This window comes from Vombatus ursinus, unplaced genomic scaffold (genome assembly GCF_900497805.2).
Source record: "Vombatus ursinus unplaced genomic scaffold, bare-nosed wombat genome assembly UNPS02014811.1, whole genome shotgun sequence".
Taxonomy (NCBI): Eukaryota; Metazoa; Chordata; class Mammalia; order Diprotodontia; family Vombatidae; genus Vombatus; species Vombatus ursinus.
Genome location: NW_020954589.1, coordinates 3,454,299 through 3,473,023, shown reverse-complemented (window position 1 = coordinate 3,473,023; position 18,725 = coordinate 3,454,299). Strand labels below are relative to the sequence as shown.

At 38.3% G+C, this 18,725-nt stretch overlaps 1 protein-coding gene across 1 annotated transcript in view; it reads left to right on the top strand.

Moving 5' to 3' along the window:
- The window catches only part of LOC114053516 (natural cytotoxicity triggering receptor 2-like), a 34,817-nt gene extending 17,162 nt beyond the window's left edge, over positions 1–17,655 (top strand). The window contains exons 6-8 of the mRNA XM_027876632.1: positions 14,539–14,625; positions 15,383–15,419; positions 17,543–17,655. Of these exons, the coding sequence (XP_027732433.1) occupies positions 14,539–14,625; positions 15,383–15,419; positions 17,543–17,655 (237 nt within the window). The remainder of the gene's footprint in view (positions 1–14,538; positions 14,626–15,382; positions 15,420–17,542) is intronic.
- Positions 17,656–18,725: the final 1,070 nt, after the last annotated feature.

Genomic DNA, 18,725 nt, shown 5'->3' with positions numbered 1-18,725 from the left:
TATGTTCTTTGACCACTCAAGTATCTAAAGCTTCTTTTTCTCATAAATCTAGTGGATGAGTTCAAGTTTGCTTGTCAGTCAAATCAGGCTCCCTGACAGTTCTAAGGTCAAGGCAAAACTCTCAGGGAATCAGGGAAGAGAATCTGAGACCTGCCCAAAACTAGCAGGCATCTACTTCTAGCATCCTGATCTCTTTGGCAATGCCTATGGTAGGCATGGCCAAGACAATATTCCACTTTTAAAACTGGAATAACAAGGGGTTGGATGGTAAATAGGAGGTTCGTAAGTTGTCTTGGAAAGACAAATCAAGTTGATAAAGATCATGGAGATGGCTTTATCATGTACCCCAAGGCAATAGTAACATTTTTTTCAAAGGACATTTTTTCTCCTTTCCTTGTAGTGTTCGTGATGAAAAAAATGCATGTATGTGTGCATGCATGCATGTATAAATGAATGAATGAGAAAGCAATTATTAAGCACCTGCTATGTGCCAGGCACTGTACTAAGGTCTAGGGATACATATACAAAAAGAGAGACAGTTTGTATTCTAATTAGTGTGGAGTACACATATAGGAAAGTGGTAGCAAAGAAAGGAGATTTGGTCTAAGGAGTTACCAGGATGTTGAGCTGATCCATACAGTAGTCAATTGACAGAAGCTTTCCAAAATTAATGGTACCATTTATTTAAATTATTGTGCCCAGAACATGGAGTAGAAAATTGTTATTGTCTTTTTTTTTGGTTGGGGGGGTGTTATTCTCATGGAATGATACTAAGATGGCAACATACCAAAAATTGCCAGGATGGACAGCTGGATAGGATGTGAAAGTGAAGTATAATTATATTATTCCTCTTCAGTCACGTCAGACTCTTTGTGACCCCATTTGGGGTTTTTGTTTTGCAAAGATACTGGAGTGGCTTGCCATTTCCTTCCCCAGATCATATTACAGATAAGGCAACTGAGGCAAACAGGGTTAAGTAACTTGCCCAAGGTCACACAGCCGGTAGGTGTCTGAGAATGAATTTGAACTCATAAATTAATTATGAGTTAATTAACTCATTAATCTTCCTGTTTTCAAACCCAATCTTCTATCCACTGTATCACATCATTTTCCCATATAATTATGAATGTTTGTTAAAGAAAAAACCAAAAACCACCATGAAGATCATTGAAGTTTATGTGCCAATATCTGTTTCAGAGATTGAAGATGTGTAGAAATTTTTCTGTAGAATTCAAAAGATATTCTAAACTTAAGTCAACATGTATGTAATTCAATATGAAACAACATTGGGGGGAAAAGTGGATTTAATCTTAACAGACAAAAAACAAGAGGTTACTGATATGAGTCATTTCTTATGTATGCAATCTGACCAAAGGTAAAAACCAACATTGATCTAGAAAGGTAAATATGAGAAGATTTGACATGCTAGAAGTTATGGAAGCTGGGTAGTGCCATGGATAGTGTGCTGGGCCTAGAGTTTGGAAAACCTGAGTTCAATATAACCTCAGACACTGTCTAGCTGTTTGACACTGGGCAAACTAATTAACCTCTGTCTTCCTCAGTTTCCTTAACTGTAAAATGTGAATAATAATAGCACATACCTCCCAAGATTGTTGTGAGGATCAAATGAGATACCACTGGTAAAGCACTTAACATAGTGCCTGGCACATAGTAGGTGCTTAATAAGTGCTTGGTCTTTTTCCCTTTCCAATTGAAATAACTCCAACTTGGCTCTTCAAATAAGTCAATGACACTGAAAAGTGGGAAATGGAACAAAGAAATTCATTGATATGAACTAACACCATTTGTTATAGAAGTTCAAAAAAGTCCACAAACTACGCCAGCCAGCAAGCATTTGAGCTTTTTGCCAGGCAGAGAGCCATGGAAACCAAAGGTGGTGTTCCTTTTCAAAATCTTACAGAGGAGGATAATGGAATGAAAATATATATTATGTACTTTGCAAACCTTAAGGAGCTGTATGTTATTATTATTAATAGAGAGAGAACTGATTCATAAAAAATGAGCAGTAGAAAAAAACTGAATTTACAGAAAGCATAGTGAAAGAATCAGGATATGAAAAGATGAAAAGTTAATATTACCTCTAATTTCTTCTGTATTGATTTTACAATATAATTGATTCTTATAATTGTTGGTGTCTTCCTGAACTTACCTTGCTCAGAAATATGGTATTTCCTAGTCGGAATTATTTGAAAGGCGTGGTTGAAAGGGAATGTTGTTATAACTCATGCAGTTAGTCCTTGGGACACGCGCTTGTTTTCTATAAGCCCCTTCTATAAGCCATCTTAACCTGGTGCCATCTCCTCAAAAGATAAGTTGTCTATCCTTGTACAATTAGGGAAGGTTTGAGCTCTCCCAAAGGGTCAACTAACCTAGTAGTGCTGGCCTCCTAACCAGATTGTAAGAGGCAGATGAGTCCCCTAAAACTAGTAACATTCCTTAATTGTCAGAGAAGAGCATGATTAGCAATACCTGAATGCCAACCCACTTTCCCCAGTGTAGCCAATTGTAATGTTCCCCAAGTACCCAGACACCCTCATTTCCTACATATCAATAAAGAAGATCTACCACTTCTTATCAGTGTCACTGGCCTTGCTGAGGTGAGCAGTCTGACCACTTTGTTAACAATTACATGTATGTGGGACAGTGACTCTAACACAATAAAACTCAGAGACTTCTCAAGGAAGCAACAACTACTCTTTATTACAATCTCGCGAGAAGGGGCATCTACTCCTCTAGTACACTACCAGCGGGAGAGAGCAAGGCACAAAGGACAAAGTGAAATTATATACCCTATCGCAAATAATAAGTCCCCCTACCCACCACTGCCCCTTAGTTCCCATTGGCTAGGAGGCAGGGCTCACATTCTAAGCACGAAAATCTTCCCCGGAGACAAAAAACAAGGAAACAGGGTATAGCCAGTCAAAATGTATATGTCCTTATTTGGCAAACTTAATACTGATATGGCAGTAAGGGGGCCCGGATTCCACAGGTTTGAGTAATTTTCAGGAAAACAAAACTTAGGCCTGTTGATCTCTTTCTTTGTTCTCTGGAGCCCGCCTCCAGTTTCGAGACAGTCTCCCTTTCACCATCCTGAGAAGTCTTCACAAAGTCTATACCCCACTCACATGTGTCACAGCTAATAAACTAATTATGCTTAGAGCCTGTACCTCAGTTTACCTTTATTGCATTTACTCACCACAGGGGAAGCCAGATCATTCCAAGGACATTCAAAGATGAAACTAGGAGAGATGAGAGACAAGGGAACAGATATGGCAACATTTCCATGATATAATATTTTCTTAAGTGACCGTGGAAACACAAATTTTAGGCTCTAACCCTTTTATTCCCATTGTGCCAAGAGGGAAAGTGGAAATGGCACTATCACAGGTCAAACACAACAACAGCTGTTGTGTAGCTGACACAATTGTGAGGGTACTGGGGAACTGAATTACAAGGTACCTGAAAGAGAGGGGAAGGTACTGGATGATTGCAAAAAGATCAAAAGTTCAGATAGTATCGACAAAGTGTCCATCAGTAACTAACAACTCTTATGCCTACTTTCTCACTCTATAGAATCTCTATGGAGTGATTTAAACTTGTATCAACTCGATCTATACTTATATGAAATTGATACCAAATTATTGTATCAACAAGGCTAGGTAAGCTTCTCCAAAGGATATTCTATAGCAGTCCACATCTTTGGAGTATAAACTCAGTACTGAGCTCACTGGGTCAAAGGGTATGAAGAGTTTGGTAATTTTCTTACATAATACCATTTCCCCTCAGAATCCCTCCAATAATGCCCATCTCATCTTTTTTGTCTTTTCCTATAACCTACAGCTCAGGCACTGCTAAGGACTCTAGGCTTATGTAGACCAGGTACATCTCTGGGGACCTGAGCTAACCAAGAATGTTTTTTTTTTCCTTTTGAATTATTGCCACCACCTGAGGTCCTCCAGGAAAATCTGTAAATGTATTAATTGTATAGCTCATACCTAGGTTTCCCCAATTGTGGATAACAGGATCTTTGTATCAGTTGCAGGCATTCAATGTAAAATGTGGTTTTGGGATATGGAACAGTCTTTATTTCATTCCCAAAGAAAACCAACATAATGCAAAAAACTCACAGGAGCCTATGAAAAGATGCAGGCAAATAACTCAATGCTCATTAGACTTGAAAGTAAAGAAAATCTAGGGGCTGCTGCACTCTCTTTATTCAGATCTATACTATCTGAACAAACTATGTCAATAACATGGAGGGTTGGCAAGGTCCAGACTTCTTTCCACCCCTCCCACGAAATGACTCTAGGTCTTCAGCTTCCTGGCATTTGTCTGTTGGTGATTTCTTCTCTTAGAAGCATGTCATCCATTCTCTCTCTAGGAAGTCAGTACCTGAACCTTTGAACATAGGAACTCTCAAACCTGGAGCTATCCATGAGGCAATTCCCAAAACAGACACCTTACAGGAAACCTCTCTTCTCTGGCTATAAGGATAGAGTCAAGATCATATTAACTAGGAAATCCAAAATTCCCCCTCCCCTACATAAAGAGGTTGAAATTTAGGAAGTGTCCTTCAACTGCTCTCTTAGTCTTCATGAAGCACATGATCATCCCTGCCATATGCTTCTAAAAGAAGAGATTCAATGTTCCAATGGCTTCCTTATCATACTAGTCTCTGACCTGTGGTGAGAAAAAGAAACAGAAAGGTAAAAAAGAAGGAAACCAGGAACCAAAGGTCCAAGAACTCTCTTATCAGGTCACCATGACTCACAGACTCTTTGCTTCCCTCTCAAGCTTCATTAACCGTTTGTGATGGGAACAGAAGGGAATCCTGGCCAGAAATGACAGTCCCTATGTTATGCTGCGGTCTGGAAATGAGAGAGAGAGAAACAGAAAGACAGAGACAGAGATAGAAAGAGAGACAGAGAAAGAAGGGTAGGAAAAGAGATAGACAGAGACAGGGAGACAGAGGCAGAGATAGACAGACAGAAGCATTGGAAATAGTGACAGAGACAAAGAGAGAGGGAATTTGACCAGCTCCTTTTTCTAGGGGATGGTCAGCTTTTCTGAGATGTATTTAGTCTCCATGATTCTGAGTCTCCAAGAATCTTGAAGATAGTCCTAGTTACTGTCAATCAGCTTTTAAAGTTGTTTTGCTTGTCTGTGCTTCTTTTGGACTTTGCTTCTATTCTCTTCTCTGTATTTATTTAATAAAAGATGTCTGTTTTCCTTCCCTTTTTTTCTTTTCTCCTTTCTTTCCTTCTTTCTTATCTCTCTCTCTCTCTCTCTCTCTCACTTTCTGTGTGTGTGTGTGTGTGTGTGTGTGTTACTCTACCCTTATCCCTGTCATGATCTCACTACCACACTCTACTATTAGATGAGGTAAAGGCCCTGCAGAAGATATGAACAGTTAAGCAAAAAAAAAAAAAAAAATCCCATATTATCTGTAACTGAAAAATGTTTGTCTTATTCTGCTTTTTTTTTTTAGTTCATCACCTCTCTGCAACAGGTGAGCAGTATACCTCATTATCAGTTCTCTGGAATCATAGCTTATAATTGCATTGATTGGAGTTCTTAAGTCTTTCAGAGTTTCTTTTTTTGTATTGTTGTTGTTACTATATAAATTTTTCTCCTGGTTCTGCTCACTTCACTCTGTATTGGTTTATGCAAGTCTTCACAGGTTTCTCTGAAACCATCCATTTCAGCCTCTTTTATGGTACAGCAATATTCTATTACATTTATATTCCATAATTTGTTTAATTATTCTCCGATAAATGGTTATCTCTTTAGTTTCCAGTTTTTGCTATTACAAAAAGAGGACTAACTGTTTTTGCATATATGGGTCCTTTTCCTCTTCCTTTGATCTCCTTGGGCTATAATAAGCCTAGTAGTAGTTTTGATGTCAAAGAGTATGGACAGTTCAGTGGCTTTGGTAGGGGGAGGCATTGCATAGTTTGAAACTGCTATCCAAAATGGCTGGACCAATTCATAGCTTTGCCATCAATATATTTGTGCCTGTCCTCCCACATACTTTCCAACAATTATCATTTTTTACTTTTGTCATCTTTGCTGATCTGCTAAGTGAGAAATGTAACCTCAGAGTTGCTTTCATTTGTATTTCTCTATTAGTGATTTGGAGAGGTTTTTTAATATGATCATTGATAGCATGAATTTCTTCCTTTGAAAATTGTTCATATCTTTTGACCATTTATCTATTGGGAAATGATTTTTGTTCTTATAATTTGAATCAGTTCCATATACATCTTAGGAGTAAGGTTTTATCGCAGAAACTTGTACCACGTTTTTTTCTAATTTTCTCTTCTGTTTCTAATTTTAATGGCATTGATTTTGCAAATGAAAAGACTTTAAAATTATGAAATAAAAATTGTCCAAATTTTTCTTCTGTTATCCTCTCTATCACTTGTTTGGTCACAAACTATTCACCTATCAATGTATTCTAGAGGTAATATCTTCCTTGCTCCTCTAATTTGTTTTGGATGTCACATTTAACATCTCTTTCTAGCTCTTTTTTCTGTGTTTTGTTGGCAATAGAAATGCTGATAAAAAACAAAGGCATATTTTATATCCTGCAAAATGGCTGAATTTATTGTTTCAGTTAATTTTTAGTCAATTCCCTAGGGTTCTTTAGGTAAACCATGACATCAGTAAACTTGATAATTTTCTTCTTTTCAATGCTTATTCCCTCAATTTCTCTCTCTCTCTCTCTCTCTCTCTCTCTCTCTCTCTCTCTCTCTCTCTCTCTCTCTCGTTTTATGACTATAGCTAGCATTTCTAGAACTATGTTAAAAAGTAGTCAAGATAATGGGCATCTTTGTTTTCCCCCTGATTTTTTTTTGAAAGACTTAGAATTAGAGTTAAGGTTATCTTTTCTTCCTAACATATAATGCTTACTTTGATTTTAGGTAAATATTATTTATCTGTTAATGAAATGTCCATTTACTCCTATACTTAGTGTTTTAAGCAAGCGTTGTATTTTGTCAAAAGCCTTTCCAGCATTGGGTCTTGGCAGCTAGGTGCTGTAGTAGATAGAGATCAGGACTTGGAATCAGGGTGAAGTGTCCTCTGACTCTAAAAGATCTGTGCAATTTTCTTATTTCTTGAAATGTAGTATCTAAGTTTTTTCATAAAATGTTTTGGTTATGGTTTTCAGGTAGTCTGTTGATATTTCTTTTCATCTCTTTGTTCTGATTGCTCATCTCTCCAGGCTCATTTTCTGGGCTTAGAACTTGTGCTAGAGTCAAAATGTATTTCTTTGCTTCTGGATGGTGTCAAAAGGTCCTTCTTGATCTTCAGTTCAGTGGGCACCACATTCTGTAGGAATTGTCTTACTTTGTCTCCTGCTGTAGTCCAGGTCCAGGTTGCATAATGTTGGTGTAGGCAGAGTATACCTGAATCTTAAGCTGGGTATGGGTTACCAGGATGCTGGATTGGGTGCAGGCTGTCTAATGTTGGTCTAGCAGACAGGGGCTCAGATGATCCTGTGCTGGGTGATGCTCTGGCTCTGGCTCGGCTCTGGCTCTGGCTCTTGCCCAGAAGAGTGGGTCCCCTAGGTCACTTTACTCTGAATGCAGCTATGGTCTTATTTCCTGATGGGTTATTTCACACTTCACCTTCCACCTACCCTATCCTGTCTCTGCTCTGTGCTTATGCAGAATTCCAGCAATCTTTCTGCAATAATGGATTGAGTGGAAGTTTTCTTTAGTTTTCTATTTCCTTATTCCTTTTTAGAGGAATACTGGAGTGTTAGCAGTGGATCTGGACTCATCTAGGTCCTAATATATGATCATCTTCCCAGAAGTCCCCTTCCACTGCTTTTTGACATTCTATAAGGTTTTGTTTTATTTTGTTTTGTCCAGATTTCCAATATAATTGGTGAAGAGTACCAATATAATTGGCTCTTATATAGATCCATAACTTCTTTGCAATTTGGCCTTAAAGAAACTTAACTGAGACACTGAGAGTTTAAGTAATTTGCCCAGCAATAATGTATAAGTCAGGGGACAGCTAAATGGCACAGTGGGGTAGAACACTGGCCCTGATGTCAGGAGGACCTGAGCTCAAATCCAGCCTCAGACACTTACTAGTTGTATGACCCTGGGCAAGTCACTTAACCCCAATTACCTCCAAAACAAAAAAGTATAAGTCAGGACTTAAACTCAAACCTTTTTAATTTTGACACCAGTTCTCTATGCATTATTCCATGCTGCCTCTCTGTGTCTTAGGCACTATTGTGACACTATTCACAATTTTCTACTATCTTCTGTAAGTTGTTAAAATGAATTTATACCATAAATGGGTTTTTCACATGGCTTCCAGATCTCTCTACTTAGCAAGAAGATCAAATGTTTTCAGTAAGTTGATTTCTCTATCATCTCCACTCTTTCAGTACTCTTTAATCTCTCCCTATTTACATACTGATTCCCTCCTGTTTACAAATTTATGCCCCATCCCTTCATCTGATCTGACCATCCTTCTTGCTATCAGCCCATATATCTTCTTCTATCCCATAAACTTCTTGAGAAAGCCAGATCTAGACCTGCTGCCTCCACTTCATTTCCCCTCAATCTCTTTCAGACCTCAAGATTGGTTTCCGACTACATCATTTAATGGAAATTACCTTCACCAAAGTTACCAATCAGCTCTGTCTTTTTTTAAAAATTTATTTACTTTTAAAATTCTTTTCTTTTTAAATTTTAAGTTCCAAATTCTCTCACTCTCCCACATCCACTGAGAAGGCAAGCAATATGATATCAACATTACAAATGGTATAATGCAAAACATATTTCCATATTAGCCACTTTTTTTAAGAAGCAAGAAAAATAAAGTGAGAAAATTATACTTCAAATTGCACTCAGAGTTCATCAGTTCTGACTCTAGTGGTGTGTAGGTTTTTTCATTATGAATCCTTTGGAATTGTTTTGGATCATTGTATTGATCAGAGAAGCCAAGCGTTTCACAATCAATCATCATTATAACATTGCTGTTACTGTAGATCTCCTGTTTCTTCTCACTTCACTTTGCATCAGTTCATATAGTTCTTGTTATGTTCCCTCTTCATTTCTTATAGCACAGTAATATTCCATCACAATCATATACCACAATTTGTTCAGCCATTCCCCGATTAATAAGTATCCCCTTCACTTCCAATTCTTTGCCACCACAAAAAGAGCTGTTAAAAATATTTTTGTACATATAGGTTTCTTTCCTTTTTTTTAAAAAACAAAAAATCTCTTTGGGATACAGACCTAGTAGTGAGATTTCTGGGTCATAGGATATGCATAGTTTTATAGCTCTTTGGGCAGTTTCAAATTGTTCTCCAGAATGGTTGGACTAGTTCACTATTCATTCCACTAGCAGTTTGTTGGTGTACCTATTTTTCCCTCATCCCCTCCAGCATTTGTAATTTCTTATAGTTATGAGGTAGTACCTCAGAGTTTTTTAAATTCACATTTCTCTAATCAATAGTGATTATGAGCATTTAAAAAGTATGATCATAGATAGCTTTGATTTCTTTTTCTGAAAACTGCCTGTTTATATCCTCTGACCATTTATCAATTAGGGCATGGCTCACTTTTTTTGGGTAACTTTTGTCATAATATAGTTTCCCTGATTATCTCTTAATTAGTTCTATTTTTGCTTTTTCTTTGTCCGAGATCATGACTGCTATCCCTGCCTTTTCTACATCAGCTGAAACATATTAGATTCTCTTTCTAGTCCTTTATTTTAACTCTGTGTGTGTCTTTCTCTTTCAAATATGCCTCTTGTAAACAACATATTGTTGGATTCTGGTTTCTAATTCATTCTATTATTGCTTCTGTTTAAGGGTGAGCTCATCCCATTCACATTCATAGTTATGATTTCTAACTGTGTATTTCCCTCCATCCCTCCTCCTCCTCCTCCTCCTTCTTCTTCTGCCTTCTTACCACTGCCTTCCTTAATCTCCCCTTTTATCATCCCCCACCTTTCTCTTATTCCCTTACTCTTCTATATCCCTATCAATTAAGTTGCATTTCTATACACACCTGAGTATGTATATATATTCTTTACTCTTTGAACCATTTTTTTAATGAGTGATGTTCAAGTATTGCCTACCCTTCCACATCTATTTTCCCTTCCATTTAAAAGTGCTTCCTTGTGTGCCACTTTTTTTGTGAGAAAGATTTTCCCCTTCTCTCCAGAATGGTTCCAAAGCAAAGGAGAGTGGTAGCACTTGTGGCTGCATGAGACACCTTGGCCCCAGCTCTTCCTGGGTAAAGAGCAGAATGGTTGAACCAGTTCATTACTCCATCAGCAGTTCACTAGTGTACTTATTTTTCCCTCATCCCCTCCAGCATTTGCCATTTTTATTAAGTATGACATAGTACCTCAGAGTTGCTTTAATTGGCATTTCTCTAATCTGTAGTGATTTAGAGCATTTTTTCATATTATTATAGTAAACTTTGAGATCTCTCTTTCTCATCCTCCATATAGGAATGTAAACAGTTTAATTTTATCAAGTCTCTTATGATTACTCTTTCATGTTTACTTTTTGATGCTTCTCTTGACTCTTGTGTTTGAATGTCAAAATTTCTATTTAGCTCTGGTCTTTTCATCAGGGATCTTTGAAAATCCTTTATTTCACTAAATATCTATTCTTTTCCCTGAAGAATTGCACTCAGTTTTGGTGGGTAGTAGATTTTTGATTGAAATCCTAGCTCCTGGAGTTTGGGGGGAGAGGTGTTGAACAGGAAGAGCCAAGATGGCAGAGAAAAAGCTATCTTAGCCTACAGGAAAGTAGGAGTAGAAGGGGACAAAAGAAGAGAGGAGGTCTGATAGAAAGGAGGGTAGATTGGGGCAATGGGTAGTCAGAAGCAAAATACTTTTGAGGAGGGACAGCAAGAAAAGAGAGAGAGAATGTAATAAACAGGAGGGAAATAGGGTGGAGGGAAATACAGTTAGCAATCATAACTATGAAAAAAAATTTGAAGCAAGTTTCTCTGATAAAGGCCTCATTTCTCAAAAATATAGACAACTGAGTCAAATTTATAAAAATAAAAGTCATTCCCCAACTGATAAATGGTCAAAAATATGAACAGTCAGTTTTCAGATGAAGTAATCAAAGCTATCTATAGCCATATGAAAAAATGCTCTAAATTATTATTGATTAGAGAAATGCAAATTAAAACAATTCTGAGGTTCTACCTCACACCTATTAGATAGGCTAAAAGGACAGAAAAGGAAAATGACAAATGCTGAAGGGGATGTGGGAAAATTGAGACACTAAAGCACTGTTGGTGGAGGTGTGACTGATTCAACCATTCTGGAGAGCAATTAAGAACTATACCCAAAGGACTATAAAACCAAGCATACCCATTGACCTGGCAATACCACTACTGGGAGGGGGGGAGCAGAGCCAAGACGATGGAGGAAAAGCAGTGACTTGCTTGAGCTCTCCCCCAAACTCCTCCTAATACCTGTAAAAAATGGCTCTGAACAAATTCTAGAGCAGCAGAACCCACAAAAAGACAGAGTGAAACAAATTTCCAGCCCAAGACAACCTGGATGGTGATCGGAAAGGTCTATTGCACCAGACTGGGAGAGGAACACAGTTCAGCATGGGTGCTCAGGCAAAGACCAGGCCTCACTCTCTGCTCTACCATGATTGAGAACTAATGAAAAACAAAACCCCTGTTGCAAACATGTCAAATAGTCAAGTAAAACAAGTTTCCACATTTGCCATGTCCAAAAAAAAAATCCTCTTTCTGCACCCAGCAAAACTGAGTATAAACCTTCAGAGGAAAAAAAAAATGGATATTCAGTGAAATAGAGGACTTTCCAGCATTCTTTTTTTTATTTTTAGGCACTTGAGGTTAAGTGACTTGCCTAGGGTCACACAGCTAGTAAGTGTCAAGTGTTTGGTCTGAGGCCAGATTTGAACTCAGGTCCTCCTGACTTCAGGGCTGGTGCTCTATCCATTCCACCACCTAGCTGCCTTGCCTCAAACATTCTTGATGAAAAGACCAGAGCTGAATAGAAAATTTGACTTTCAAATGCAAGACTCAAGAGAAGCATGAAGAAGGAAACAGGGAAGAGAAATAGAAGGGACTTATTAAAGTTGAACTGTTTACATTCCTACATGGAAAGATGATATTTGTAACTCATGAGATCTTTGTCAGTATTAGGGTAGTTGGAGGGGAAAAAATTACATGGATGCATAGATAGATAGATAGATACATAGAAGGCACAGAGTGAGTTGAAGATGAAGGGGTGCTATCTGGAGAATAAAATTAAGATATGACAGAAGGAGAAAGGGAGAGGTAGAATGGGGTAAAACAAAAAACAGACAAGAAAAGGCTTTTACAATAGAGGGTAAGTGGGGGAAGGTGAGAAGGAATGACTGAATCTTATTCTCATTGGATTTGGCTTAAGGAGGGAATAACATACACAATGGGGTATGGAAATCTATCTTATCCTACAGGAAAATAGGGAGGAAGGGGATAAGAGAGCAGGGGGATGATAGAGGGAAGGGCACATGGGGGAAGGGGTAATCAGAAGCAAACACTTCTGAGGAGGGACAGGGTCAAAAGAGAGAATAGAATAAAGCAGGATGGGATGAAGGGAAATATAGTTAGTTTTTTACAACATGACTACTGCAGAAGTGTTTTGCATAACTACACATGTATAACCTGTATCAAGTTGCTTGCCTTTTTAATGAGGGTGAGTGGGGAGGGAGGAAGGGAGAAAATTTGAAACCCAAAGTTTTAAAAACAAATGTTAAAAATTGTTTTCATATGCAACTAGGATATAAGATGTAAAGACAATGGAGTATAGAAATCTATCCTGTCCTACAGGAAAATAGAAGGGGAAGAGAATAAGAGACGAGGGGGAGATAGAAGGGAGGGCACATTAGGGGAAGAGGTATTCGGAATGCAGGCCATCTTGGGGTGGGGGGAGGGATGGGATGGGGAGAAAATTTAGAACTGAAGGTTTTGTGGAGTTGGGTGTTGAAAACTAAAAGTAAATAAATTAATTTTTAAAAAAGTAAAAATAAAATTAAAAATTTTAAAAATATCACTATTAGGTCTGTATCCCAAAAGAAATGAAAAAAAACAAAAATGAAAAGGACCTATGTGTACAAAAATATTTATAACAGCTTTTTTTGGTGGCAAAGAATTGCAAATTTAGGGGATGCTCATCAAATGGGGAATGGCTAAACAAGCTGTGGTATATGATTGTGATGGAATTCTATTGTGCTGTAAGAAGTGATGAAAGGGATGGTTTCAGAGAAATTTGGGAAGACTTGTATGAACTCTGTGTGTTTGTGTGTGTGTGTGTTCTTCCCTCTTTTTACCAGTTCAGAGGAGAATAAGGTTCAAGTGTCAACTGGTTCCCACATACCCTCAGTCTTATTTGCATAATATCTTCTTATGCACAATGATTATGTGAGATAATTTTCTCTAATCTTCCTTTCCTTCACTGGCTAGTATATTCCTTTTCTCTAGTCTTTCCATCCTTCTCTTAAGATCTCCAAGACATAACAACCACATCCAGGCATTGTCTAATTAGACTCCTTCTTCCAGGTCTGATGATAATAGAATTCAGAGGTGTCACATGAATCATCTCCTCACATTAGAATATGTTTGTCTTTGTTTAGTCCCTTTTTATTGTTCATTTGTGTTTACTTTTTTATTTGTTTTTCTTAACTCTTGTCTTTGAACTTCAAAACTTCTAATCAACTGTAGTCTCTTTATTAGGAATGCTTAGAAGTCCCCCATTCCATTAAAAATCCAATTTTTCCTTGTAGGATTATATAAGGGAGTAAAGAAGTAAAGAAGGCTGAGCAGGAGGACAAAAATAGCACCAGGTCAAGCATTTTCTGGTTATCATTAATGGCACTAGAGAAATTGTATTACTATCAAAAGAAAAATGAGAATAATTTGTCCCAATAGCAACTAGAAACAGATCTTGAATTTTAAGGACTTCACCATGACAGTAACAGAGGGGACTTGGTAACAGCATGAATGAAAGAGGCAAGGCTAATGGGAATGGGGATGCCCAGGTCATGGGCAAGAAATTACAGGCCAAAGGTGGGAAGTATGGTCTCCAACCCAGAAGTTTTGTCAAATTTGTGCTAAATCTCAATGAGATCATGACTATAAGGAAAGAGAATGAAATTGGGATGAAGGATGAGAAGTAGGAAATATGGTGTCACAAGAAAGCCTTTCACTTGACTGATTACTACCCTCTAAAGCATAATTTCCTCCTCAGAAGGGTGAGAAGAGGATAAGATCTCACCACTGAGGAATGGAGGAGATTGTAGGAAAAGATTAAATAGCAATTTGTTGAGTCACTATGACAATCCCCGATTAGGGTGTGGTCTAACGTAGCTGGTTTGGAAGGTCCTCTTTATGATACAGTTTCATCAGCTTGGGGAGCTTTAATAAGATTTGCTTTTGCAAAGTCACTTATATCAGTTAGAGGCTCCAGTTGGGAACCATTTTTTTTGTTCCATTATAGGTGTCTAGGATAAGGAATTGCACATCCTGGCCCCATAAAGATGAATCCCTATTGCAGCCAGTTCTTCACTGGAAGTCTGCAAAGGAGGTTAAGTTCCTAAAAGAGACAAGTTTAGTAAAATGGATTATATATCCCACCCTATTACCAGTTTATGGGGAGGATAATTAAATCCCACTTTCTGGATGAAGCCCCACCCTAATGGCTTCAGGCTTTGGGTATAGGCTTAACCTCACCATTCTACCATATGTGTGAGGGCAGATCAGCTGGTGAAATTAAGGCAAGAGATCAGACCAGCAGGAGCAGTCCAAACAAATGTGGTTGTTGAGGCAAATAAGCTCTCTGGGCCTGGAGGGAGGAAGCACAGTGCCTGTTGCCCTCCTAGTTGGGCGGAGGTTAATAAAATCCTTTCCTAAAGGGAACTTTGGGTATGGCTTCTCAAACATGGGTTTCATAAGGAAGCAATTGATCATGAAGCTATGAGAGTGTAAATAAAACTGAAACATGATATCTGGGATTGAGTTGGTAAGGGTCTTTGTGCCCCAATCAAGTTTATGACATCTCTTAAAATTCCTATCCCTTGTAGTAATCCTGTGCTACTCAGTCTTAGGCCAGACTTGGGGGTTTCAGACAAGTCTCCCTAGGCCCAAAGCTGAGTTGTTGCCCTGGGGACTCAAAGCATAATAGCTGTAGAACCACGAGGGGATCAGAGGTCATATGCCTAATCTCAATGGCCTGGAGAAAGGACTGGCATCAAATATGTATTTGGCTGCTGGATACTGACAGCTAAGTAACTATCATTCTAATAGGCTCCTAATGGGTGCATTATTTTTGTTTGGGGTTTCAGGAGACAGACCACCAAAGGGAAAGACATTCTTGCTCAGGTAGAAGAAATGAATGTAAGACCCCCCTGTATGGGTGACAGTTGTGGTGACTAATCAGATTTTTGTTCACTGAAAAAAATTAAATTCCAACAAACAAAAAGGAACTACCAATTATGACTTTCTAGAAAACTGACAATGAATCATCTTCCTACTTGCTGTCATAGAGACAATGAACTAGAAATGCAGAGTAAGACATATAGTTTCAGGCATAGGCAGTGTATGGATTTGTTTTACATGTTGTTGTTGTTCAGTTGTTTTTTTTTTCAGTCATGTCCAGCTCTTTGTGACCTTATTTGGTATTTTCTTGACAAGGATGCTGGAATGGTTTGCCATTTCCTTCTCGGGCTCACCATTCTCCAGCTTACAAATCATAGTTAACATGGTAGTTACAACATTGCCTTTTTTGGTTTTGTCACCTTCTGAACTTCCTTCTAGGGCTGCTAGGTGGTATGGTGGATACAGTGCCAGGCCTGAAGTCAGGAAAACCTGAGTTCAAATCCAACCTCAGTCACCTCCTAGCTGTGTGACCTTGGGCTAGTCACTTAACCTCTGTTTGCTTTAATCTTCTGGAGGAGAAAATGGCAAACCACTTCAGTATCTTTGCCAAGAAAATCTCATGGACATTACTGGCATGCTATAGTCCATGGAGTCACAAGAAAGTTGGATACAACTGAACAAAAACAACACCTAACAGCCAATTTGCTTCTTGTTCACCTATATAAAAAAATACTATGCAAATCCACTGTTTGGAAATTAATTTTTCTATCCCTTCACCAATTAAATTTTTCTTCCCTGGTTTATATTTTGTTTATAGAATGGGAGTGTCATGGCTTGCCAATTTGTTCATTTTTACATCTAGGACTATGAATTGGCCCTGACCTGTGTTAGATTTTCAGAATGAAATTATCTTCCTCATTATTCTTGTTTTGAGGGGGAAGGTGAAATGACCAGTTAAAAAATAAATTAAATATGGGTTATTTTTTCTTTCCTTCTGAACTTCAAGGCTGCCTTAAGCCCCAAGTCTTTATATGTGAGTTTGTGTGTGTGTGTGTGTGTGTGTGTGTGTGTATGTTTATGTGTTGATGATTGTGTATAGATGTGAAAAACTCTGGAACTTCGACTTTGTGTGTGATAGTAGTGCTCAACTCCTACTTTCTTTTTGCCAAACTAAACATCAGTAATCCTTTAATAGTAATAGCTGGCATTAATATAATACTTTAAGGCTGGCAAAGCACTTTTCAAATATTATCTCATTTGATGCTCACAACAACCGCGAGAGAGGGGTACAGATAAGGAAACTGAGGCAGACAGAATTTAAATAACTTATCCAGGCTCAAATAGCTAGGAAGTTGTCTGAGGCCAGATTTGAACACAGATCTTCCTGACTCGAGTCCAGCACCATCCATTGGACCACCTCTTATAACTTGTGGGAAGAATTAGAAGTCAAGGAAGAAGAAGGTTCTAAATATAGGCCCTACTTGGAAGGAAAAGGCAGTTCCCCTTAAAGTCCTAGTAATTAGACAAATGACTTCATCATCTCCATTTCTGGGAAAAGCTCATCAGTCCTTTCTTCTGTGGATTATTATTTATCATTTATTATATTATTCAGAAAACTATTAATTATTATACTATTTAAGTCTAACTTTTTGTGATTAGAGATTGTTTGAGCCCAGAATGCCACTCTCTAGGAATGCTGAAGATGAATACAAGGAATTTTGGGTTCTCCCAGGTGTTAGATCCACCCAAAACATTCTTGGTTTTGGTCTCCACACCTGTCTTATTTTGAATTTCTCCAAGCTTGTGTTTTGGGTTCTTTTTGTGTTTTGGCTTTGCCCAAATTTCATCGAATGTTTATATTTACTCACAGTCATTTCAATCTACCTTGCTTTCAAGTTGTCCTCTCTAACAAATTGATTATGTATGTGTGATTCACGGGTGGATATTCTTGTCTAAATTCTAGGTAATGTAAACCTTCTAGAGCCTAGAAAAGGAAACCACACCTTCTTTGTGGTTTGCTGTCCCCTATCAAATGCCCTAATAAATTTCTTTCTGAAACTATTTCAGATTTTGGAGTTTGTTCTTGAGAACAACACTTGTGAGTCATTTGTATTCCCACGTGACAGACGATGAAAGACAGGGAACTGGACAGGTTGTGGAAAGAATTCTTGGTATCCTGGAAGCCGGATTAGATGGCCTTGGGATATATCCTGGGATTATGGATTTAGAACTGGAATGAGCCTTGGAGGTCATCTCATCCAATGTCTTCATTTTACTACTATTGTTCTCCTACTGTTTGTCCTTCAAAGAGGACCAGTGACATCATAAGGTGATGTCATGACTTGTATGGGAATTTGATGAGTAGGACAATGCTGCTGTGCAAAGTTGCCAGTCCCACTTTGCCCTTAAAGTCATCAAATTCCATTGGCAAGATGAACGTCAAAGACAACTGGTAGAGCATGATATTTGTACCTCCTCAGGGGACTAATGAGCATTAGCCTTTGCCTGGTGTTGGGTTCATTCCACAATGCCACTTCAGTTTACTAATGGTGGCCCATTAGGCATACACATTCCATACCATGATTCCAAGCTATTGAGTTGGGTTTCTTATCCATTTAATGTATGGGAATAAATAAAACCATTTCAATCCAAGACCACTAATTAATCAGTTGATTGGATAAGAACTTCATGGCAGTGGTGCCAAGGGTCCAGACCACCTGCCTGACTGGTGGGCCACTGTGAGATAGTCAGCTATCCAGAGGGAAACATTGGGGGAAACCAGCTACTTTATAGATGAGGAAAATGAGGCCTAAAGAGATTAATTGACTTACCAAATTCACATAGGTAGGAAAGAGCAAAGCTAGGGTTTGAAGTTAGGTATGCTGAGTCCAAGTCTAGCCTTTTTAACAACATTTTAGATTCTATGAACACATAGAATCCTTAGGAGGAAGTCCTAGCTTTATCCACCACCCACTTAAATAACCTGGGGGACCAGGGGAGCATCTTTAACCATTTCCTAAGACTATCCATCCTATGCTGATCTGTTCCTTCTTCCCTGCCTCCTTCAGGCAAATCTGTCCCTTGAGACTAGACAAACTATGCTGGGTGTGAACCTAGAAATATCAGAAGCAAGGTTCTGATTTATATTATTGTGGATAGGTAACTTTTCCTTGCTGGGCCTTGCTTTCCTCAGATATAAAATGAAGCAGTCCAACTGATGACTTTCAAAGTTTCTGCTGTCTATGTCCTAGAAAAGAAAGTGGGAGATATCAATGTATCTTTGGTGCTTCTTAGCCATAGGAAAAGACT